This window comes from Bubalus bubalis, chromosome 11 (genome assembly GCF_019923935.1).
Source record: "Bubalus bubalis isolate 160015118507 breed Murrah chromosome 11, NDDB_SH_1, whole genome shotgun sequence".
In the NCBI taxonomy this organism is placed as follows: Eukaryota; Metazoa; Chordata; class Mammalia; order Artiodactyla; family Bovidae; genus Bubalus; species Bubalus bubalis.
Window position 1 is genome coordinate 65,052,656 of NC_059167.1, and position 25,315 is coordinate 65,077,970.

The window sequence follows — 25,315 nt, forward strand, 5'->3', positions numbered from 1 at the left end:
TAATAAAATAAAGTAACAACTTCTTTTTACCCTCTGCAAGCCTATTTTACACAGTGGTTTCCCAAGAATTATTAACATGTAAATTATTCTCTAAAGAATATTCAGCACTTTCTTTCCTTGATATCTTTAAGAATAGGATGTCTCAGGGCTGCTGCTGCTAAGTCGCTTCAGTCGTGTCCGACTCTGTGCAACCCCATAGACGGCAGCCCACCAGGCTCCCCCGTCCCTGGGATTCTCCAGGCAAGAACACTGGAGTGGGCAGTCCTTTCTAACAATTTTAATCTGTAGTAACAGTTTTGTTACTTAGGATCTGAAAAACATAATTATACGTAACATTTTTATTAGGTATTTAAACTTACCTGTATAGTAGGAATATATTTGCCTCTTTTGTTAGAAAGTCATTGTGAGTATAACCTGAATCCCATGGACAGAGGAGCCTGGAAGGCTATAGTCCATGGGATCGCAAGAGTCAGACATGACTTAGCAACTAAACCACCACCAAGATACTAAAGTTAAGGGCATATAAAAAACTTTATCAAAGCTAATAATAAGCTAGCATTTTTAAAGAAAATTGATTATAACAAATCAGAGTATACTTTCATTTCTGAAAACTGAAAAAATTCTTAGGTCAGATTTGTACCCAGAGATAAGAATTTTGGCACAGTTCATTGTATATTTTAACTTCACTTAAAACTATCCTTTAAGTAAACAAATTTCTCCTTTTACTTCTTTTTAATAACACCGTTTCTGGTCTGCCTTTGTTGTTAGTTTGGATCAAGCTCCTGTGCAATGGAATTTGTATTACAGAGAAGAGAAACCAACGATAAACATATAAATATGGAATATTAAGTACTGAGAAATAGTGTGAAAGACTAAATTAGAATCATAAAGAGCCAGAGGACAGACCAGTGCATGAGGTTCTTTATAGACCGAGTCAGCAGGGAGCTCCTCTCTGAGATAGTAACATTTGTTCTATGTCACCAGTTCTATTCTCTGAGAGAGACACCAGTTCTGTTCTCTGAAAGAAGAGAATTCTAAGCACAGGCAACACTGAGAGCAAAGACCCTGAAGTAGGAACATATCAGCATGATGGAGACATAGCAAGAAGGCAGCAAGTTCAAGGCACAGTAAGAAGGCAGTATGCTTGGGATGGAGCAAGCAAGGAACCAGATCCTAAAAGGTCTTATGAGCCAAGATTGGAAATTAGAACTGTGTTTTATGTGTAATGGAAAACCATTGGAATGTTTTGGATAGGGAAATGATACGATACGATTTACATTTTTAAAATCTTCCTGGCTGTTGTTTGATGAATACATAGATAATAAAGAAACACCATCGTGGAAGCAGGAAGAACAGTCTACTGAAGCAGTCCAGGTGAGGAATAACGTAACTTGAATTAGGGTAATCATGAAGGAGATAGAAAGAAGTGACCAATTTGGGGTATATTTAGCAAGTAAAACCTAAGACTAGCTGATAGATTAGAATGTGGGGTTTGAGGGACTCATATATATCAGTGATGACACCTAGTTTTTGACTTGAGCAGCTGAAAGGGTGATTTCACTTACTGACATTTATCTATTGCTTCCAGGAAATGGGAGTGAGGGTGTTATCTTATTCTTTGTACTTTAAAATTTCTCCTCCCTCCCAAAACTGCATTTTTAGACATGTGTGTTTCTATGACCTAGGAAGCTAATCTGGAGGAGTTTGACTTTTTCATACAATTATTTATCCACAGAAAGACCCTACAAATTGAGCTTTTCAGTTTGACCTGTACCAATGGCTTTAATAACTTTCAAATATCAATTTTCAGCGAGAATACAGAACCTCTTGCTCAACTTTTGACCCTGGAACGATGGATACAGACTGTTCTGGCCAGAATAACAGGTTATAATATGAAACATGCTAAAGGTTTGCTTAAAATTATTTTATATTTAGCTGCGTGAGATTTAAGTGTCAGAATCTTTATTTTTTAAAGTACTTTTTGCTCTAAAATATGGTTTTCAAATACAGATTCATTAAATATTAGAAAATAGAGATTTCCTTAGGCCAAGGGGAGGAAGTACAAATCTGAGGAATGTTTAGTATAAGCAGTGAGTTTCCTGGGGGTTTTTGTCCCTCCTTTATTCCCCAGTTTTGACCCCAGCATAGCCTGAGACACAGAACTATGCGGTGGACATGAACAGTAAAAAACCCAGAAGAGATGCCATCTTTCTAGCCAGAGAACTTGAGAAAAAGCTCCTCAGAAGCTGGAGAGTGTAAAGGGAATTCCTGTTGCACGTGTTTTTGTTTTGTTTTTTTCTGTTTTGGCTCTTTCCCAAGGCCATCTCCAATCATGGAACTGCACTGCCGTGGTGGCCACATAGACATCTAAATTCCCAAGAGAAAATCAGTCTTACTGGCCAAAAGAACTGGGAGAAATGGGACCACTGTGTTCCAAAAACTGCAGGGTGAATCCTCTTTTCTTTTTTTAATTCCAAGTTAGGTGTTTTTGTTTTGTTTTATTTTTTATTTTTTTTTATTTTAATTTATTTTTTTGGTCATACTACTAAGCATGTGGGATCCTAGTTTCTTGACCAGAGATCAAACCTGTGCCCCCTGCATTGGAAGTGTGGAGTCTTAGCCATTTCTTTCCCTCACAGCTTCATCCCAAGATTAACTCCAGTCATGTGAATCTGCATGACAGCACAGGGGACTATAAAGCTGAAAGAAATTGATCATTTTGACTAGAGGAAAGGGGAAACAAGGGCCCCTTGCAGCTAGAGAGAATAGGGGTAAATCCCAGAGAGGAGAGTGCTATGAAAAGGAATCTCCTACTTTTGAGACCAACACAGGTCCAGAGCTCACCTCCAGCCTACACAGGTGCAGAACAGGCCCAAAGAAGGGTAAAAACAGCTTTGAGACTGAAACTACATTAAACCACCACTCAAGTCCCAGTCTAAGTTCTGAGTAGTACATGTACTAGCAGACTCAAACAGTTTAACAAAGGCTCTGAAAACTAACATTGGAACCACTCACAGAGTGAAACAAAACTTATGGAACCTAATTGGGTTGGTTGCCTACTAGAACAACAACAAAAAAGGTACATTTTTCCAGAGAATTTTAATGCAGGCCTTTTTTTAAATGGATATTCAAAACATCCAAGACCCTGATGCTGGGAAAGATTGAAGGCAGAAGAAGAAGAGGACAGCAGAGGATGAGGTGGTTGGATGGCATCACCAACTTGATGGACATGAGTTTGAGCAGGCTCCTGGTGCTGATGATGGACAGGGAAGCCTGGCATGCTACATTCCGTGGGGTCGCAAAGAGTTGGACATAACTGAGTTACTGAAATGAACTGAACTAAATCCAGAATTACTCAAGGTACAGAGAACCAGGAGGATCTGACCAACTCTCAAGGAAGAAACAATCAATCAAGTTCCAATCCTGAGATGTTTAAATGTTGAACTTTTCAGACAAAAAGTTTAAAGCAGGTTTATAATCATGAAACATGAATTAAAGATGAACACTCATGGAAGTGAATGGAAAGACAGAAGTTCTCAGCAGAGGGGAAAATATATATATGTAGAAAAAGGACCAAATGGAGATAACAGAATTGAAAGAATACTATATGAAAAAAAAAAATTTAACTGAATGGGCTCAGTAGTAGAATGGAGATGGTGAGATAAGAGTCAGTGAATTTGAAATTAGATAAGGGAAATTATGCAATGAAGAATTGACAGCAAAGTGATGGAGAAAAACATATAGCGTTAGGGACATATGGAATCTTCTTTTGTTCCCTTTAACCCAACGTTTTGTGTCATTGAAGTCCTGAAAAGAAAAATGATGGTACTGAAAAAATATTTGAAGAAATTACAACTGGGAACTTTACAAATTGGTAGAAAGACTTAGATTTATAAATTTAAGCTCAGTGAACCTCCAACAGATAAACTTAAAAGCATACCTAGATAGGTCATACCCAAACTTCTGGAAACCAAAGATGAAGAATCTCAAGAACCACCAGAAGAAAACTAACTCATTGCACTTATGGGAATGACAGTCTTAATTTTGATGAGGTTTAGTATTCACCCAAGGTCTTAGTAATAGTCACTAGCAAAGCTAGGATTCAGACCCAGGCAGCTTGGCTCCAGATCCTGTGCTCTTATTCACTAAAGTACTATGCATTCACTAAAAATAGAAATATAGAGGGACAGTTACTGATGTGGAAGATATATATGATCTATTAATGAGAAATCAAGATACACAATGGTGCTAGAGTTATTATCCTTTTAAGAAAAAAAAATCTACATGTGTAACATTTATATGGAGAATAGAAAAATATTACCCTCATGCTATCTGATTATCTGGGTGGAAATATTTTGAATGGTTATTTATTGCTTATTAGCATTATCCAAATTTTCTAAAGTGATTGTATGTAATTTACAAAAGCTTTAAAAAGTATGTGTCACACTGAACTCCCATGATTTTTTTTTGCTTTTTCCTTTTAATTTGTAAGGAGAAAACCCAACAATTCCAGTCCTGTTTGATCAAGGAATGGGTGATTCTACTCTTGAGTTCCATTCTATTCTGAGTTATGGAGTTCAGTCTTCGTAAGTATCTAAACAAGAGAAGTTTGTAAATGGTTGTGAAAATAAGAGTGAAGAACAATTCTTCCTTCCTTCCTTCTTGCTTTATTTGTGAAAGTGTTTTGTTTATCCCATTTTTATCTTGTTGCCGTCTCCCTAGAGTTTTATTTGTACTGATATTAAGTGATTTGAGATAGAATAATATGTATTTAATATGTGTTAAGATGAACCATGCCTATAATTATTTTTAACCAACAAAAATGCTATTTTTATATATTTCCACCTATAGGAAGAGCAGAATTTAAGAGACTTAAGTTAAAGTCACATCTGACTTGCTCTGTGACTTCTGAAAAGTTTCAGGTCACTCCACCCCCACTGCAATTCATATTCTTGTTTGTAAGATTGAGACAGTGGTCTCCTAGTTTACCTCATACAGTTATTGAAAAGATATTTATGTGAAGATGCTTTGAAAAATATAATGTATCCAAATCAGATACTATTATTTAATGAATAATATGAGGTTGATTTTTCTACTTGTGATCCTTGTTTACATTGTATATCCCATCACTACTGAAAATACTTGTTACAAATAGAAGTTCATGAAACCAGGAATTATCATTGCTAGTACATGGATTATTATATATACACACAGACACACATACACCCCTATCAGCACAAAAGTACTTCTTGGTCCCTTTTCAGATACTGAAATTTATGTCAGATGTGTTTCCTCTGATTTTTAATCCTGTCTCTAACCTGTTCTTAATTTGGACCTCGACCCTTTCTGCTGTGATCATTTACTGCATCTTTTACAAGAAATTATCTGGGTCATTACCATTTTGTCAGATACATTTTTCTACCCATAGGAGTTACAGTTCTGCTTTCACCATTTTTTTCTTAATGAATAAACCTTCAAAAGAAGTTAAATTCTTGCTTCAGTACCTAAGTGGACTTCTCAGTAGGTAGCCCCTTTTAATAAATCCTTATTTAAATTTTTATTGTTTTATTTTTAGGTTAAATTATTCTAATAGCATCAAGGAAATGGTCCTTCTCTTTGCCACAACAATTTATAGAATTGGATTGAAAGTGCCTCCTGATGAAACGGATCCTCGAATCCCCATGATGACCTGGAGCACATGTGCTTTTACTATCCAGGCAATTGGTAAAGCCTATAAGAAAACTGGTTTGGAGCTTTTATAGAAACAGAATTAACATTGACTGATCAAAAATTATTCCTTTTTTCCCACCCTAATGGCCTGGAATACTTTGACTTAAGGACTCTTGGTATATCGGTAGATTAGGTGGCATGATGCCATTTAGTTTGAGGATATTTTGTTTTGAACTCTTTTAACTACAAAAATGGGCATACATAACAGAAAACTAAATATACTTGAAATGAACAGCATGAAGCAAGCTGTATTTAAAAGGTGGCAATATAACAATGAAAGATATGAGAAAAAGCAAAGGAAGGAGAATCAACCCAGAAATATCCAGTAATTTTTATTTCTTTTACACTTTGAGAGAAAAAAGAAAAGTAAACCAAACCATCTAAAAAATTACCAGGAGAGAGAAAGGAAGACTGAGGTGGTCAGGAGAAAGAGATTAACAGCAAGAAACCTCCCAAATCTGAAGAAATCTGTTAGATTCTCTGCCGTGGTGAAAGCTTCTTAGAGAAAAGTGTATCAAATCAACAGGTTATACACCTTGCATTTACATGGTCTTATCTCTCATTAAATCTAGGGGAAATGAAGCAGTGAAGAATCACTCAGATTTTTAAAATAATGTATTTGCTTATGACAGTCACAAGATAAGAGTACTACATGAAAAACAATTAGATTACAATTAAGAGTTATAATTCTTTCAGACTCATTTTCCAGTATTTTTTGGAAGTTGTTTTTAATGGTTCTACCCCATTTCCTCATTTAAATAAAGTTTTGTAAAATGACACTATCTCACAATTTGAATTAAGTAGCACAAAGCTACTTCTTTCACAGACCCTTTCTGCATGCCAGCATTAGTCTCTGTGAACAGATTTTAGGAGTCATTTCCAAACCTGTCAGACTTCAATTGTGGGTAAAAAATAAATACACAAGTTTATATTTACTGTCATTAAATAAAAGGGGAAAATGAGGTTTAAACAGAATCTGAACAATTTGATATGAAATGTTAAGCATTCTTTTGGAGTCATGATCTATTAAATACCTGCAGATTGCCAGTAAAGGTACCTTTACACTTGACTATTTGGGGAACACAAGCATTAGGAATTGGAGATTTTTATTTAGGTATTGAACATTTTCAGAAGTGACAGTTTTGTCATAGAATGGATGAGAAGTTCATTGGAGAATAGGATTGATTCTTCATATGTGTTTCTGTAACATAGTAATTGGAAATTATTTGATTAATAGAGTGTTAGATTGTTTTCACTATAGGGCTTTTTCCATCCAGTGGATATAAGGCTGTGCTTTATTCCTAGCACATAAACAGCTAACTTATCTCACTCCCTGTGGGTGTGGAGAGACATATGCAGGATGTGTTGGCATAGTTATGAAAAACAGTTGAGGAATAAAAACAGAGGGTCTTTTATTGCTGTCCATTCAAAAATGGAAAAGGAAAATAGGAAATAAGCCATCCAGCCTCATAGATGTGTTTGTTGCCAAAGATCAGTGAAAATAAGTGATTCAGTAATAAATACCCTAGCCAACAAGGCAGAATATATTTCTGAGCTCATGGGTTTTTTGTATTTTCAAAAAATACATTGTTCACCTTGTTCTATCCTATAAATCTAATTCTTTTTTAATAGTACTTAACAATAAAGCTATTTACATTTGTTTTATGTATTTTTTTAACAAAATAGGTTGCAACTATATTTTTTAAATTAGTTTGTTTTTTTTTTACAGAGAACGACAAATATTGTATGTTTTCATTCATATGTGCTATCTAAAATAGGAAACAAATGAACCAATATAGTGAAACAGACTCACAAAGGACAAACTAGTGGTTACCAGAGGGGAGAGTGGTAGGGGTAGGAGCAAAATAGGTGAAGGAGATGAAGAGGTAAAGACTACTAGATATAACATTATTATAAGGAAATAATATAATAGTTACAAGAAAGTAATATAATACTTACAAGGAAGTATATTTAAAGTTCAAGGAAGTAATATAAAGCACAGGAATATAGTCAGTATTTTATAATAACTTTATATGGAGTATAATCTGTAAAAGCATCCAATTACTATAAACCTGAAACTAATATAATATTGTAAGTCAACTATACTTCAATTAAAATTGTTTTTTCTTTTTGCATAGAAGAGATGTTAAAAGGAGGATAAATGAAGCAGAATGCTTTGTTTTTCCCAAGTTTTCTTTATAGATTGCTCCAGGGGCTTTATTATTTATAAAAACAATTTGTCCATGGTCTACATTGCCTCTGTAGTGTCCTCTCACTCAAAAATGTGGAAATCTTGGCATAGACTTAAACATGAAATTTTGAAGGGGAAAAGTGCAAAGCACTTTTCTATTTGGTCAAAAATAGAATTAAAGAACATCTGATAGATAGAAACCAAGTATACTATTGTAGCAGTATTCGAAATTTATTACTTTTCTTTTTTTTGCTCTTTGAGAAAACCTGTTGGGAGATGAAGGAAAACCTTTGTTTGGAGCACTTCAAAATAGACAGGTATGTATACACATGGTGTATTTTTTTAGGGAGTCCTCAGTACATTTACCATTTAAAAAAATCTTTATTCACTTCTTTTTCTGTAAAAGCAGAATTCTGTTTTGGTTTTTTTAAAGCTACTTCAAACTCACAGGAGATGGAAAGGCCAACATTATACACTTTGGAGAGTTTATTCAATCTTGGTGGTTAAATGTAATTCACAGAAACATTTCTGGTGATACTTGGTTACTTTTTATCCCCCTCGCCATTTATTTCCAAATCAGAACCCTAATGTCTCCTATATTTTCCTTCTCACTAATTTTGCATCATCATGTAACATTAAGTATTAATGCTGGCTTAACTCCAGATAAATCTTCATACTGAACTCCAGAATAAAACTAAGCCATAACTCCTTCATGGGCAGATTCTGATTCTATGTAACTATACTCCTGCCTCAGGCCTAAGCCTTATAACTTTGGGGACCCTGCAAACAGTACTTAAGAAGTGATGCTCAGTAGCCCTGTGAAAACAAACTGGGCAACTGAGGATTCCCTGGACCACTCACCTAGCCATTTTCCTCTTATTTTCTGACAGCTGGCCCAGGGGACTTGGAGTCTATGACGTGCTTCCCAGAGTTCCCATCCTTCCATGTGGGAAGCAGAAGATTTATTCCCTGAATTCAGTGATGTTCTGCCATCATTTTAGAATTTCTACAAAGACATGTATTTGCACAGGCCTGAATAGAATGATGTAGGCCAAACATTTAAGAGAATGACTCTGAGGGAAATGAGTCCTTAAATGAGATGGAGATGATTGTATCTTTAATACTTCTTTGTCATGGGAAAATCTATTACAGAATTCAGTGAGGTCATAAAACTTTTTAGAAGTATTAAAAATATTGTAACTAAATTTGCAGTAGTGTAAAGTATATAGTAAGTTTACACTAGTTCTTACAGAGTAGGATTGGTTTATACAGTGAATGACTTAGGTCTTTCATCTTCACTTATCTTTTTATCTTCCCTTCTCTTACAATCTAGCATAATGGTCTGAAAGCATTAATGCAGTTTGCCATTGCACAAAGGGTTACCTGTTCTCAGGTCCTGATACAGAAACATCTGATTCGTCTTCTATCAGGTAGAGTCTTTTCTGAATTATTATGTTATTTGCATGTCTTTTCCCATTGCATTTCTGGCAGTGTATTAGGAAACCACACACTACACTAATGTCAGACACTCATCACCACAACCTTACAAAAGAAAAAAAAAAGAAAACAAAATACATGGTTGCTCTCTAATACCTGCAATCTTATTTTTAAAACCAAGTGTTTTCCAAATATTGTCAACTTGTATCCCTTACTCCCACCCAAGGGCCACAATCACTAATATCCTTAGTATTAACTACTAGTCTCTTGAGAAACCTGTATGCAGGTCAGGAAGCAACAGTTAGAACTGGACATGGAACAACAGACTGGTTCCAAATAGGAAAAGGAGTACGTCGAGGCTGTATATTGTCACCCTGCTTATTTAACTTCTGTGCAGAGTTCATCATGAGAAACACTGGGCTGGAAGAAGCACAAGCTGGAATCAAGATTGCCGGGAGAAATATCAATCACCTCAGATATGCAGATGACACCACCCTTATGGCAGAAAGTGGAAGAGGAACTCAAAAGCCTCTCGATGAAAGTGAAAGAGGGGAGTGAAAAAGTTGACTTAAAGCTCAACATTCAGAAAACGAAGATCATGACATCTGGTCCAATCACTTCATGGGAAATACTTGGGGAAACAGTGGAAACAGTGTCAGACTTTATTTTTGGGGGCTCCAAAATCACTGCAGATGGTGATTGCAGCCATGAAATTAAAAGACTCTAACTCCTTGGAAGGAAAGTTATGACCAACCTAGATAACATAGTAAAAAGCAGAGACATTACTTTGCCAACAAAGGTCCGTCTAGTCAAGGCTATGGTTTTTCCAGTGGTCATGTATGGATGTGAGAGTTGGACTGTGAAGAAAGCTGAGCGCCAAAGAAGTGATACTTTTGAACTGTGATGTTGGAGAAGACTCTTGAGAGTCCCTTGGACTGCAAGGAGATCCAACCAGTCCATCCTAAGAGAGATCAGTCCTGGGATGCTAAAGCTGAAACTCCAGTACTTTGGCCTCCTCATGTGAAGAGTTGACTCATTGGAAAAGACCCTGATGCCGGGAGGGATTGGGGGCAGGAGGAGAAGGGGACGACAGAGGAGGAGATGGCTGGATGGCATCACCGACTCAATGGACATGAGTTTGAGTAAACTCCGGGAGTTGGTGATAGACAGGGAGGCCTGGCATGCTGCGATTCATGGGGTCCCAAAGAGTCAGACATGACTGAGCGACTGAACTAAACTGAACTGATCTCAGTCTGGCTATAAAAGGGAGCAGTAATGTGGATAGATCATTTAAAAATGTCATTTTTCTGGTGTGTATCAAAGTCATATAAAAATAATAGAAGTGTTAATTATGGTAATCTCAGACTGTGGGTCCATGCATGCCTTTTTCTTTGAGAGACAGGCTATAACAGCTGAGTTGGGTTTTTTTTTTTTCTTTTTAGATTCTAGTAAGCTAGAAATTAGCTAAGCTCATGTGATGGTCTCACTGTGAAAATAAAAAGAAAAATTAGAGGTTATGCATAGTAGAATGATTTGACTTTCATTTTGATTATCTGCATTTCCATTTAGGTATTTGCACCACAGCAGCTCCTTTGCATCTAAAATAGGTCAAGCTTAAAAAACCCTCTTTATGTCTTTTGTTCATAAATTAAATATGTCACAGGTAAAGAGGTTTAAGCTTACACTTCCTCAGTGTGTTCTACCAAATAAGAGAGCCATTCCCTCTTTTTAAAGTTTAAAAGAATGCATAGTTTTTTCTACATAGAAAACAGGCTTTGTTTCCCCAAATTGACCAACTATTTTACCCTGAAAGTCTGTTGAAACAGGTCACCTTCCTCCTTGTTGAGTCTCACAAACTTCTTAGGGAACTTTTCCTGGGCAGCTTTCTGTCATTCTAATGACATGGGGGTTCCATGGCTCCGTTCAAAGCTGTCACCTAAGTTTCATTAGAACTTCCACTGTGCTAACCTTTTATATTTTCAAGTTAATTTCCAGCTATCTCCTGAATTAACCTCATGCTAGTAGTAATCTAACATTAATGCTGTTCTCTAACTACACACTTAATTATTTTTTCCTTTTTTCATTTACTTTTTTTTCTTACTGATCAGTTGCACAGGCCCAGAATTTTGCACATATTACACATGCTTCTAGTTCTTAGGACCTTTTCCTGTTGTTAACAGTTTATCCTATTTGCATAGTAGTATTTTGGTTTTGCTTTTTTTTGATTTTTGTTATCTCTTTTCATTTCAGTTATAATTTGGATACCTTGTTTTACCAACACTTCCAAATAGTCTTCTTGCTTTTACATTCATCACAGATTATGGGATTTGTAATATTTGTTGATTGTTGTTCAGTCACTAAATAATGTCCAACAATTTGCGACCCCATGGACTGCAATATGCCAGGTTTCCACATGCCTTCACTATATCCCAGAGGTTGCTCAAATTCATGTCTGTTGAGTTGGGGAATGCTATCTAACCATCTCAGTGTTTAAAATACCTCAAAATAAATACCAAGCAAGGAGACTAACATCATCACAGATGGCAGAAACTGAAATAATATTGCATAATGGCATCTGGTCCCATCACTTCATGGGAAATAGATGTGGAAACAGTGTCAGACTTTATTTTTCTGGGCTCCAAAATCACTGCAGATGGTGACTGCAGCCATGAAATTAAAAGACGCTTACTCCTTGGAAAAAAAGTTATGACCAACCTAGATAGCATATTGAAAAGCAGAGACATTACTTTGCCAACAAAGGTCCGTCTAGTCAAGGCTATGGTTTTTCCAGTGGTCATGTATAGATGCGAGAGTTGGACTGTGAAGAAAGCTGAGCCCCGGAGAATTGATGCTTTTGAACTGTGGTGTTGGAGAAGACTCTTGAGAGTCCCTTGGACTCCAAGGAGATCCAACCAGTCCATTCTAAAGGAGATCAGCCCTGGGATTTTTTTGGAAGGAATGATGCTAAAGCTGAAACTCCAGTACTTTGGCCACCGCATGCGAAGAGTTGACTCATTGGAAAAGACTCTGATGCTGGGAGGGATTGGGGGCAGGAGGAGAAGGGGATGACAGAGGATGAGATGGCTGGATGGCATCACTGACTCGATGGACGTAAGTCTGAGTGAACTCCGGCAGTTGGTGATGGACAGGGAGGTCTGGCATGCTGCGATTCATGGAGTCACAAAGAGTCGGACACGACTGAGAGACTGAACTGAACTGAACTGAATGTCTAATTGACAGTAACTAATAAACTTGATGTTCTTTTGCTCTGTAATATATCTTTGCGCCTTTATGTAAAAGTTTGTCATGTGAAAATTTATTAGCGAGAACATCTTTACTTGCAAGGTGTTAGGGCTGTAAACTGTGTAGAGGTACAAGATGTGGTCCCTGCCATTGTAATACTCATGATTGAATTAAAGAAGCAGAACCTCTGTGAAAACTCACACTATAAAATAGACAAATGCTAGATGTATTGTAAAAATATGTGCTTTACGAATTGAGACAGAAAAAGATCGCTCTAGGGGCTCTGCTGTTTTTTTGCTCTAACAAGGTATATAAAAATACATTGAGAGAAACAGATAGCATTCCAAACCAGGAGGACAATTTTAACAGAGATTGAGGATGTAGGAAAGCATGTGGTATGTTCAAATAGACAGGTTTGATAGGAATAGTGGCACCTATAGATAGAGAAGCATGAAGTTGTTTTGATAAAAATAGAAGGTCTTAAATGCCCCAGTGAGAAGTTTGAACTTTAGGTTATTGGGGATTTTTGAAACATTTTGAACAATATTATTCTAAGGCTAGATATTGTATAGACTGGGTTGGGAAAAGGAAAAATTAGAAGTAAAATATGTATCTGTATATAGTAGCATACTGGAGGAGGGCATGGCAACCCACTCCAGTATTCTTCCCTTGAGAATCCCACGGACAGAGGAAACTGGCAGGCTACAGTCTAAAGGGTCGCAAAGGGTCAGGCACAACTGAAGCGACTTTACACACACACACACACACACACACACATACACACATAGTAGCATAAATTAGGGAGGGAATTGGGATGGGTAGAAACAAGGTTTTGAATTAAAAGAAATAACTAGACTATTGAAAGAAATAGAGAAGTCCGCAATAGAGACTGTTTTATGTGAAAGATGATGAATATAGTTTTAACATGTTGATTCTCCAGTAGTAATAGGACATACAGTGTTCATTGCCATGTATGTGCCAGGCATTGTACAATGATCCCTGAACATTGTACAAGGATCTTTTTATATAATCATGTCTTCTAACCACCATTCTTCAACGAAATTATCATTTCCCCAATTTAGAGATGAAGAAGCTGAGGCACAGAGAACTTCTGTGACTTGACCAAGGTCATAAAACCAGTAAAAGGCAGAACTAGTGTTTGAACCCAAGCCTGACCATAAAACCTACGCTTTTCCTACTGTATCATTTAAGTTTCCCTGAGATATTTAATTTAGCGTAAATGAAAGATTTTACCAGTGGAGGAAAATATGCATGCCAAAAATGAACCTGATTTCAGAGGATTTTAAAAATAGATATATGTAACATCTGTGAACAAAAAAGTTTCACAACTGCCTGTAAGCAAAATTTGATGACAGAGTATTCTACTGACTGAAAAGTTAATAAAATCAGGGCAAGGAATTAGGAGTTAAGGAGAAAAGGAAAGATAGAAGCATCTGAATGCAGAGTTCCAAAGAATAGCAAGAAGAGATAAGAAAGCCTTCCTCAGTGATCAATGCAAAGAAATAGAGGAAAACAACAGAATGGGAAAGACTAGAGATCTTTTCAAGAAAATTAGAGATACCAAGGGAACATTTCATGCAAAGATGGGCTCGATAAAGGACAGAAATGGTATGGACCTAACAGAAACAGAAGACATTAAGAAGAGATGGCAAGAATACACAGAAGAACTGTACAAAAAAGATCTTCACGACCCACATAATCACGATGGTGTGATCACTGACCTAGAACCAGACATCCTGGAATGTGAAGTCAAGTGGGCCTTAGAAAGCATCACTACGAACAAAACTAGTGGAGGTGATGGAATTCCAGTTGAGCTATTTCAAATCCTGAAAGATGATGCTATGAAAGTGCTGCCCTCAATATGCCAGCAAATTTGGAAAACTCAGCAGTGGCCACAGAACTGGAAAAGGTCAGTTTTCATTCCAATCTCAAAGAAAGGCAGTGCCAAAGAATGCTCAAACTACCGCACAATTGCACTCATCTCACATGTTAGTAAAGTAATGCTCAAAATTCTCCAAGCCAGGCTTCAGCAATACGTGAACCATGAAATTCCAGATGTTCAAGCTGATTTTAGAAAAGGCAGAGAAACCAGAGACCAAATTGCCAGCTTCCGCTGGATCATGGAAAAGGGAAGGAAGTTCCAGAAAAACATCTATTTCTGCTTTATTGACTATGCCAAAGCCTTTGACTGTGTGGATCACAAGAAACTGTGGAAAATTCTGAAAGAGATGGGAATACCAGACCACCTGGCCTGCCTCTTGAGAAATTTGTATGCAGGTCAGGAAGCAAGAGTTAGAACTGGACATGGAACAACAGACTGGTTCCAAATAGGAAAAGGAGTACGTCAAGGCTGTATATTGTCACCCTGCTTATTTAACTTATATGCAGAGTACATCATGAGAAACGCTGGGCTGGAAGAAGCACAAGCTGGAATCAAGATTGCCGGGAGAAATATCAATAACCTCAGATATGTAGATGACACCACCCTTATGGCAGAAAGTGAAGAGGAACTTAAAAAGCCTCTTGATGAAAGTGAAAGAGGGGAGTGAAAAAGTTGGCTTAAAGCTCAACATTCAGAAAACAAAGATTATGGCATCTGGTCCCATCACTTCATGGGAAATACATGGGGAAACAGTGGAAACAGTGTCAGACTTTATTTTTTGGGGCTCCAAAATCACTGCACATGGTGATTGGAGCCATGAAATTAAAAGACGCTTACTCCTTGGAAGAAAAGTTATGACCAACCTAGATAGCATATTGAAAAGCAGAGACATTACTTTGCCAACAAAGGTCCGTCTAGTCAAGGCTATGGTTTTTCCAGTGGTCATGTATGGATGTGAGAGTTGGACTGTGAAGAAAGCTGAGCGCTGAAGAATTGATGCTTTTGAACTGTGGTGTTGGAGAAGACTCTTGAGAGTCCCTTGGACTCCAAGGAGATCCAACCAGTCCATTCTGAAGGAGATCAGCCCTGGGATTTCTTTGGAAGGAATGATGCTAAAGCTGAAACTAACTCCAGTACTTTGGCCTCCTCATGCGAAGAGTTGACTCACTGGAAAAGACTCTGATGCTGGGAGGGATTGGGGGCAGGAGGAGAAGGGGACGACAGAGGATGAGATGGCTGGATGGGATTACTGACTTGATGGACATGAGTCTGAGTGAACTCCGGGAGTTGGTGATGGACAGGGAGGCCTGGCATGCTGTGATTCATGGTGTCGCAAAGAGTCGGACATGACTGAGTAACTGAACTGAACTGAACTGAAAATATCCTGGGAGCAAAATACTTTAACACTGAGAAAATAAGGTAGGTAGTGTTGATTGTGTCATGGACATGTTAACTAATGTATTAAAAATATTACTTAAAAAGGACACATAGCTAGTTAATGGCAGAGCCCTGTATTCACTTTAGTTTATTTTATAGAGCCAGTATTAATAGTGTTTATAGTGGTTACTGTATGCCACACTCAGGTTAAGTACTTTGAATGCACAGGTTAACAAACCTCCCAACAATCCTGTATACTCTGGAGGCTTAGAGAAGTCAAATACCTTGCCTGTGACAGATAGTCATAGGAAGTACTGGACCCCATTTCTGTCTGACTCCAAAGCCCATGCTCTTAACTTTTATGCTTTTTGTTTAGAATCTTGGATTTGGGGTTAAGAAATTGACCTAGTCTGAAAAGAATCTTCTGTCCTTCATTTTAACTAAATGATAGCTTTATTTAAATATAATTAATTCTCATGGTTATGTATATATAAACACTTATTGTTTTGAATTATTGATTTCACTTCCTTGTAACTCTTTGCCTGACTTCTGAATTTAGAGACTGATCAAAATCCGAAAGGCAAAATTTTTGAGCTGTCTGCATTTCCTTCCACTCATCAGTTGTTTAGTTTTGTTCCGGAGGTTTGTCTCCATCCTCTTTTCACTTACACCAATTTGCATGCTCTCCCTGCTCCCCAACCCCAAATTTGTTCATGTATTTCGTGTATCACAGAACATTTAGAAATGTGTAGTTGGAGGTAGGAAGTGCTAGAGAACATTGTTTAAAAGTAATCCTTTTTGATTCAGTGAGTATAATACTTATCAAACAATTTCTTATTTCAGTCATCCTAGCTTATTTACCCTTACCTCCTATATCTTATCTTTCAACCATTAAATTTCATCCAGAGCTTTTTAGAGCCTTTTCTCAGTTTAGTTTATCTTTAGTTATGGTTCCTGTATCTTAAAGGTGTGATGGACCAGTTTATCAGTTTCTGTATTATAACCCTGTTAAATTTTTGTTTTAAATGTTAGTATGTTGTATTACATTTAACTGCATTGCTGTATTACTGGCTGAATTACATTAAGGTTTTTTGTTTGTTTGTTTTTTAGTTGTTCTTCCTAACCTGCAATCAGAAGCTACACCTTGCCTTCTATCCATAGATCTATTTCATGTTTTGGTAAGTGTTCAGTAAATTTTCTTTTTAAGTCACTCAAGTTTTTAAGTGTTTTCCTCATTCAAATTTATGCTCTTTGTTCAAGATTATAAATACTGATCTTGAAAGTTTAGTCTCTTTTTTCCATTCCCTTTACAAATAGATAAAGATTTGACTGAGACCATCAAAATCACTTTAAAAATAAAACCACATTTACCCTTTACATTGTAATAGATTGTAGTCTAGTTGATTATATTTAGTTAGGGTCTATACAGGCAGACTTTTTCTAATAATATGTTTTCCCCCTTCCCCTTTTTCTCAACTTGTTTACATTATAAGCAGTGAATAATGGTGTGAGCTGTCTTAAATTTGTTAATTATTCGTGATATGGACCAGGCCATGGGCGCATCTAGGTGTTTCCCAAAACACCTATGGTTAGTGACAACTGTTTTGTGAATTTCTTGTACAGTTTTTCCATCTCTCTGACGATTTCATTCCTTCAAGACAAGTTTTCTAGAGAGCCATAGTAAGGTTAGGACCATGGACTTTGTGGATGCAAGGCCAGCCAGTATCCTCTACCCTGTAGCTGTCACCACTGTCTTTTGAAGTCTCTCATGGGAATCTTGAAAGAAATGCTAGAAACTGGACCTTACCCCTGATATAATTATTTGATTGGACTAGGGTGGGGCCTATGTATCAATGTTATTTTAAGAGCTCCCCAAATGGTTGTAATGTTGAATCCCCTAAAACCACAAGGTTGAGACCATTACCTAGAACTAGAATAAGTGGACCCAGCAAAGGGATAAATCTGTTTGATGATGGCCTTTATCCTCTAAAATATCCTGTTAAATAATTAGGAAAAATATCGTGGTTATTTAAAAACACACATGGTGCAGGATCTTGTATTCTTTACATTTAGTTATGAGATAACTTGTGTTGGTCCTTTTGCTACCCATGTTGATGTCGATTTTCTCTCATAGGTGGGTACTGTGTTAGCATTCCCGTCCTTGTACTGGGATGATGCTGTTGATCTGCAGCCTTCACCAGTTAGCTCTTCGTATAACCACCTTTATCTCTTCCATTTGATCACCATGGCACACATGCTTCAGATACTTCTTACCATAGACACAGGTAAAGCTCCCATCAGTTGTTAATTGTAAATAACATTTGCCTGTGATTTACTAGGAAAATTAATTATGCTTGTGGTTAACCATTCTGTATTAGGTCTCTTATTGAGTGATCGTTCATTTGTTTCTTTACGAATGCTGTTTAAAGGGAAAGGTAGAACTGTGACAGGAATAATTAGCTAAACCACTTGATTCTCTCCCTTGCAGCTACTCCCTAGGTACACAGGGAAGCCATTTGGATCTGCTTTTCCTGCTCTCTTTTTTTTTTCCAGATTCCTCAAGGTCAAGGTTGGAGATTAGTCTCTCCAATGTTTGTCCCTGCCTAAATACTCTGAGCTTTTGATAAGCCTGTTTATAAAACATTGTCGATTCCTCCAGCTGGAATGATAGTACTTGGTTTATTTTATAGCATTTATCACATGGTGTCTTATTTTATAGTTATATCTTACTGCTGTTCCACTCTTTTTCCTGCTTCTCCTTGCTCCTTCATCCCTACTGTAAGCTTCTTGAATAGGGAACATTCAAATTTCAGAATCTTCCTTCATAAGCTTCAAATGGTTAGCAACTTCTGTTATACCCAGTAAGAACTCAATGAATATTTTTTGGATGAAAAAATATATATATATCCTTGTTTGAAGATACATGGGTAATATTAACATCATGGAATTGTGATATAGTTGTCCTTTTAGATTCTGCTCTTAATAGAAAGCAAAATTGGGTTTTGAGTATCAGCGGTCAATAATGGCTACTGAAAGTTCAGATAATTTAGAGGACAAATAATTAAAGTGATCTTAGAACAGTATCTAGCAAAATTAAATACACATCTACCTTTTGACCCACCAGTCCCACTTCTAAGAATCTACCCCAAAGCTCTACTGGCAGAAATATGAAAGAATATAAGCATAAGATTATTCATTGTAGCATTATTTGGAATAACAAAAAACTAGGTGATTGGTTGAGTAACCTATGGTGTACCCATATATTAGAATGATGTGCAGCTATAAAATGGAATAAAGTCTACTGAAGAAGTGAGCTCTAGGATATTAAGTGAAAAAAAGTAGGGTACAGAGCAAAAGTTATAGTATAATACCTTTGTGTAAGATATTTTATGTGTATTTATGCATATATATGCTTACATATATTCATATTTGCTCTTTTTAAATAAATGAAATGACAGAAGTATAAATGGAAAACAAAAAAGTTACCTGTGGTACAAAGTAAAGAGTACAAGAATTTATGCAAAGACTCTTGTGAATGTTTTTTTAATGTAGTTGATCTTAGAACTCTGATTATACTTAACAAAAAAAAATCTGAATGGCAAAAATAATTTTTTGACAGTTGAAAACAACAAATGAATCTAAGAAATATATTGAGAAAATAATTGCTTAGTGACTTTAAAAAACAGTATTTCAACTGTACTTTCCTAGTAGGGTATATTCTGATAATGGAGGAACTAAAAAAAAAAATCTTAATTTGAACTCAGTTAGTAGTATCAGTGGTACTAATATTATTATTTTGAAATTATCTTAGGTAATTTTTAAATCAAGTAAGTGATTGTGTTATTGCCATTGGGAACTGAATTTTCAGTATGAGAAGGAAGACACACAAAAGTAAATTCGGAAAAATTAAATATAAACCGAATAATCTCCCAGTCAGAATCCCTACCAGTTGTTCTTTGATTATCAGCAAACTAATTGTAAGTTTATTTGGCGAGGCAGAAGACTCAGAATAGCCAAGTCAGTATTGAAGGAGAAGAACAAAGACAGAGGACTGATACTACCTGACTTTAAGATTTGCTAGAAAGCTGTAGGAATGAAGACAGTGTAGTATTAGTGAAAGAACAGATAAATGAATCAGTGGAACAAAACAGAGCCCAAAATACACCTACATAAATATAATCAACTGATCTTTGACAAAGGAGTGAAGACAAATGGAGGAAAGACAGTCTTTTCAACAAATGGTGCTAGAACAACCAAATACCCACATGTAAGACACAGACACAGATCTTACACATTTCCCAAAAATTAACTAAAAATGAGTTTTAGACCTACATGTAAAATACAAAACTCTTAGGAGATAACATAGGAGAAAATCTAGGTGATTTTGAGGATACAGTGACTTTTTAGGTACAACACCAAAGGTACAATCCATGAAAGAAATAATTGATAAGCTGGACTTCTTACAATTCAGAACTTTTGCTTTGCAAAAGATTATTATCAAGAGAATTAGAAGATAAGCCACAAAGTGGTTAAACATATTTGCAAAAGATGCATCTGATAAAGAACTGTGATCCAGAATATACGAAGGACTAAGATTCAATGGTAAGAAAACAAACGGCCTCATTGAAAATGAACCAAAGATTTGAACAGACACCTTGCCAATGAAGATATCCCGATGGCAAATAAGCATATGAAAAGATGTTCAGTATCAGGTGTCATTAGAGAATTACAAATTAAAACAACAACGAGATACCAGTATACATTCATTAGAATGGGAAAAATCCAAAACACTAACAGCGCTTGCATATTGGCAAGGATGTGGAACAACAGGAACTCTCATTCTTTGCTGGCAGGAATGAAATCAATGCCACTTTGATACCATTTGGCAGTTTTTTACAAAACTATCATACTCCTACCATGCAGTCCAGCAGTCACACTCCTTGATACCTACCCAAATGAACTGAAAACTTATGTCCACACTAAACCTGCACACAGGTGTGTATAGCAGCTTTATTCATAATTGCCAAAACTTGGAAGCAACCCATATATCCTTGTGAATGGATAAATAAACTGGTGCATCCAAACAATGGAATATTCTTCAGTTCTAAAAAGAAATGAGCTATTAAGCGATGAAAGGACATGGAGGAATCTTAAGTGTGTACATCTAAGTGAAAGAAGCATATTTGAAATGGCTACATATTGTATGATTCCAACTATATGGCATTATGGAAAATGCAAAACAATGAGATGGTAAAATGATCAGTGGGTATTGGCAAGGGTTAGGGGAGAGAAAGGTGAATAGGCAGTGTGCAGAAGGCTTTCAGGGTAATGAAACTATTCTGCTGGATACAGTAATAGTGGGTACAACTTATTATACATTTGTCAAAACCCATAGAATGTACAGGGATTCCCTTGTAGCTCAGTTGGTAAAGAATCTGCCTGCAATGCAGGAGACCAGGGTTCAATTCTTGGGTGAGAAAGATCCTTTGGAAAAGGAAATGGCAACCCACTCCAGTATTCTTGCCTGGAGAATCCCTTGGACACAGGAGGCGTGGAGGGTTACAGTCCATGGGGGTCACAAGAGTCAGACATGACTTAGAGACTAAACCACCACCATAGAAGGTACAATAGCAAGAGTTATCTCTAATGTAAGCTATGGACTTTGAGTGATAATGATGCGTCACTGTAGGCTGTAACAAATGTGCCAGTGGTGCTAATAGTGGGGGAGACTGTAGGTGTTTGGGAACAGTAGGTATATGGGAAATCTGTGCTTTCCACTCAGTTTAGCTGTGAACCTAAAACTGCTTTAAAAAAATAGTTTATTAATTTTAGAAAGTGTTCTAGTTTCATTCTTTTACAAGTGGTTGACCAGTTTTCCCAGCACCACTTGTTAGAGATTGTCTTTAATTCATTGTATATTCTTGCCTCCTTTGTCAAAGATAAGGTGTCCATATGTGCGTGGATTTATCTCTGGGCTTTCTATTTTGTTCCATTGATCTATATTTCTGTCTTTGTGCCAGTACCATACTGTCTTGATGACTATGGCTTTGTAGTAGAGCCTGAAGTCAGGCAGGTTGATTCCTCCAGTTCCATTCTTCTTTCTCAAGATTGCTTTGGCTATTCAAGGTTTTTTGTATTTCCATACAAATTGTCAAATTATTTGTTCTAGCTCTGTGAAGAATACCGTTGGTAGCTTGATAGGGATTGCATTGAATCTATAAATTGCTTTGGGTAGTATACTCATTTTCACTATATTGAGTCTTCCAATCCATGAACATGGTATATTTCTCCATCTATTAGTGTCCTCTTTGATTTCTTTCACCAGTGTTTTATAGTTTTCTATATATAGGTCTTTAGTTTCTTTAGGTAGATATATTCCTAAGTATTTTATTCTTTCCGTTGCAATGGTGAATGGAATTGTTTCCTTAATTTCTCTTTCTATTTTCTCATTATTAGTGTATAGGAATGCAAGGGATTTCTGTGTGTTGATTTTATATCCTGCAACTTTACTATATTCATTGATTAGTGCTAGTAATTTTCAAGATATTGTTACATGGGTGTGTGCATTTGTCAAACTTCATCAAATGGTGCATTTAGTATTTATGTATTTTATTGCATTATACAATTTACCTCAAATCAAAAAATCATATACAAATACTGAACTCTTTATTTATTTATTTTATTTTGAACTGCGCTGGGTCTTCATTGCTGTGCACAAACATTCTCTAATTGCAGCGAGTGGAGGGCTACTCTCTAGTTGTGGTGCATGGGCTTCTCATTGCGGTGACTTCTCTTGCTGTGGAGCACGACCTCTAGGTGCTTGGGCTTCAGTAGTTGTGGTGCACGGGCCTAGTTGCCCCACGGCATGTGGGATCTTCCTGCACCAGGGATCGAACCCATGTCCCCTGCATTGGTAGACAGAGTCTTAACCACTGGACCACCAGGGAATTCTGAAATTGAGATTTTCACTAATAACTTGAATAGTAAATTCATAGATTTATCTTTCAGAATTTCTTTTTCAGACCTCCCCCTTGCACAGATACAGGAAGAGAGTGAAGAGGCTCGTTCTGCATCTTCTTTCTTGGCAGAAGTTTCTCAGTATACAAGTGGGTGAGTAACAGCCCATTAGTCCAGTCTATTTCAGTATTGTTTTTATAATTACACATCTTTGTTCAGTTGTTTAACAGTATCTCTTGAACCATTTTAATTCCAGTTTTTAAAAATCAGTTAAAGGCTTTTGGAATAACAACAAATAAAAATTACCCATTCATTTGTTTCTGAGATTGAAAACAAGTTTTGACACATCTTTATTCTTATAAACTGTTACAGGAATATAGGCAAAAGATGATAGAATTTTAACAAGATGCAGCAGTTAAACTTTAAATAAATATAAAAAGTTGAAAATAGGTTGTCCTTTTAAAGCAGTTCATACAGTTAATACACTTAACTACTGAGAGGTTTTTTTTAAGGCTGTTGTGAGTAATATGTGAAATATATTGACAACACAGAGGTTGAAACCAAAAGTGCAATAGAGTACTCGGCTGAGCGTCATCTGCTGCCAAGTTTCCCTCTTTGTTTTCATCTTCTTCATCAGTCAACTTTTTTTCAGTTTAAGTACTGAATATATGTGTATTTATCTTTATGTTACTAGACTTTATTTTTTAGAGCTGTTTTAGGTTTATAGAATACAAAGTGACCAAGAGTTTCCATTTCCTCCCTCCCACCACCAGTTTCTCCATTACATCTTTCATTTGTATGTGGTACATTTGTTAAGGTGATGACCCAGAATTGATACATTGTTATTAACTATATAGTCCATAGTCTACATTAAGGTTCACTTTGTGTTATAAGATTATAGTATCATATAGATTATTAGTTTCACTGCCCTGAAAATTGCCAGTTTTAATACAGAAGTCAGGAAAGTATTAGATTTTTTAAGCTAATTTAGCTGCTTTGCTTAGTTACTGATAAATGCATTTGCTCCACATTTCATTACAAGGGTTAGGAAAAAGAAAAAAGTTGTTCTTTGCCTTAAGAATCTACTTCATAAAATATGCAAGATTTGTGGTTTGCTTTAAGAAACTATTAGGAGATTTAAAGACTGAAGCAATAGCTAGTTAAATACTTTGTTTTAATGTTTATCGTTAATGCATAAAAAATTATTTAGTGCTGAGGTGTGTTTTTGAAAGGGGATGTATTTACAATCTGGGTGTTCATCTGATTTGTATTCTGTTCTGTTCTGGAATTGTTGCCTCTCAGCTGCATTGGGTGTGGTATTCCTGGCTGGTATTTATGGGTCTCCTTGAAGAATGGCATCATCCCATATCTTCGCTGTGCTGCATTGTTTTTCCACTATTTACTTGGAGTAACTCCACCTGAAGAACTGTTTACCAGTAAGTAGGAAAATGAAATCACAGAGTAGTAAATAAGAGACTTTTTTGTTACCTTCAACCTCAAGGGTAAGAGCAGGCAAAACCACTTCTTTATTCTTCACACTTTCATCAGTGTTCATTCCAAACATGTGTGCCCTTGCCCTGGTGTGGGTAAAAGGTGAATCAGAAACCAGATTAGCCTCATAATCTACAAAACCTATTCATGGCTGCTATCTATGTACAACTTTCGTATTTGAGCTTACATAATGCCTTCATGCAGTATAAGATAAGAAATTACAAAGATTGACTGGCTTTAAAGAAAGAGAACTGTTTGGCTTTATAATATACTCTGTTTCTTGAAGTTTGAACATTTGACTGTAACTATTATGAAATAAATAAAATGCCGCTGCAAAAGGCCTGTTGTGTTAACCGAGGCCCTGGGTATTTGAGTAACAGAATAATTTTCTTTCTTCTTTACTTGCCTTAAATCTACATCAAGGTAGAGAAGGTTTCCTTGTGGCTTTGTTTGGGTAAAAATCAGAAGGTTTGTATGATTTTGGAAGGGTCATCAAATTTCCTCTGAGATGCTTTCTTTTGTTCTTTTCTCAGGTCAACCTTAACAGGGTTCTTTATCTTGAACTCTGTTCAGTAGGGCTCATTAGATGTAGGTTTGTTTGTTCTGATTCTGTACAAATAGGATACTGCTTTCTTTCCAAGTGATTGTCAGCACAGATCTGTGTTTTCATTCTTTAAAAAATAATCTATTATCTTGTTGGTGCTGTCATATGGCAATGGATAAGATAAAGTCCTTTCTTTTGTTGAAAGGAGATGAAATGTAAGCCAACAGATAAATACATATAGTATAATGTCAAATGGTGGTAAGTGCTACAAAGAAAAATACAGCAGGTCATGAGAATAGAGAATGCTGGGGCAGAGTCATGGAAGACTTCTTTGTGAGGAGACATTGAGCAGAGAGATCAGAAAAGGACATGGTGTTGAACTGGATGGAGAGTTGAAGGAAGAGTATTGTAAGCAGAAGGAACAGTAAATGCAAAGCGTTCA

General features: G+C 36.4%; 1 protein-coding gene across 3 annotated transcripts in view; it reads left to right on the plus strand.

The window, feature by feature from the left end:
• UBR1 (ubiquitin protein ligase E3 component n-recognin 1) overlaps positions 1-25,315 on the plus strand; it is a 160,235-nt gene that overhangs the window by 99,972 nt on the left and 34,948 nt on the right. For all 3 annotated transcript variants that reach the window (XM_006066177.4, XM_044925139.2, XR_006542864.2), the window contains 9 exons: positions 1,811-1,908; positions 4,493-4,586; positions 5,576-5,724; positions 8,183-8,238; positions 9,255-9,351; positions 16,992-17,059; positions 18,016-18,166; positions 22,904-22,991; positions 24,141-24,274. In XM_006066177.4, the coding sequence (XP_006066239.1) occupies positions 1,811-1,908; positions 4,493-4,586; positions 5,576-5,724; positions 8,183-8,238; positions 9,255-9,351; positions 16,992-17,059; positions 18,016-18,166; positions 22,904-22,991; positions 24,141-24,274 (935 nt within the window). The remainder of the gene's footprint in view (positions 1-1,810; positions 1,909-4,492; positions 4,587-5,575; positions 5,725-8,182; positions 8,239-9,254; positions 9,352-16,991; positions 17,060-18,015; positions 18,167-22,903; positions 22,992-24,140; positions 24,275-25,315) is intronic.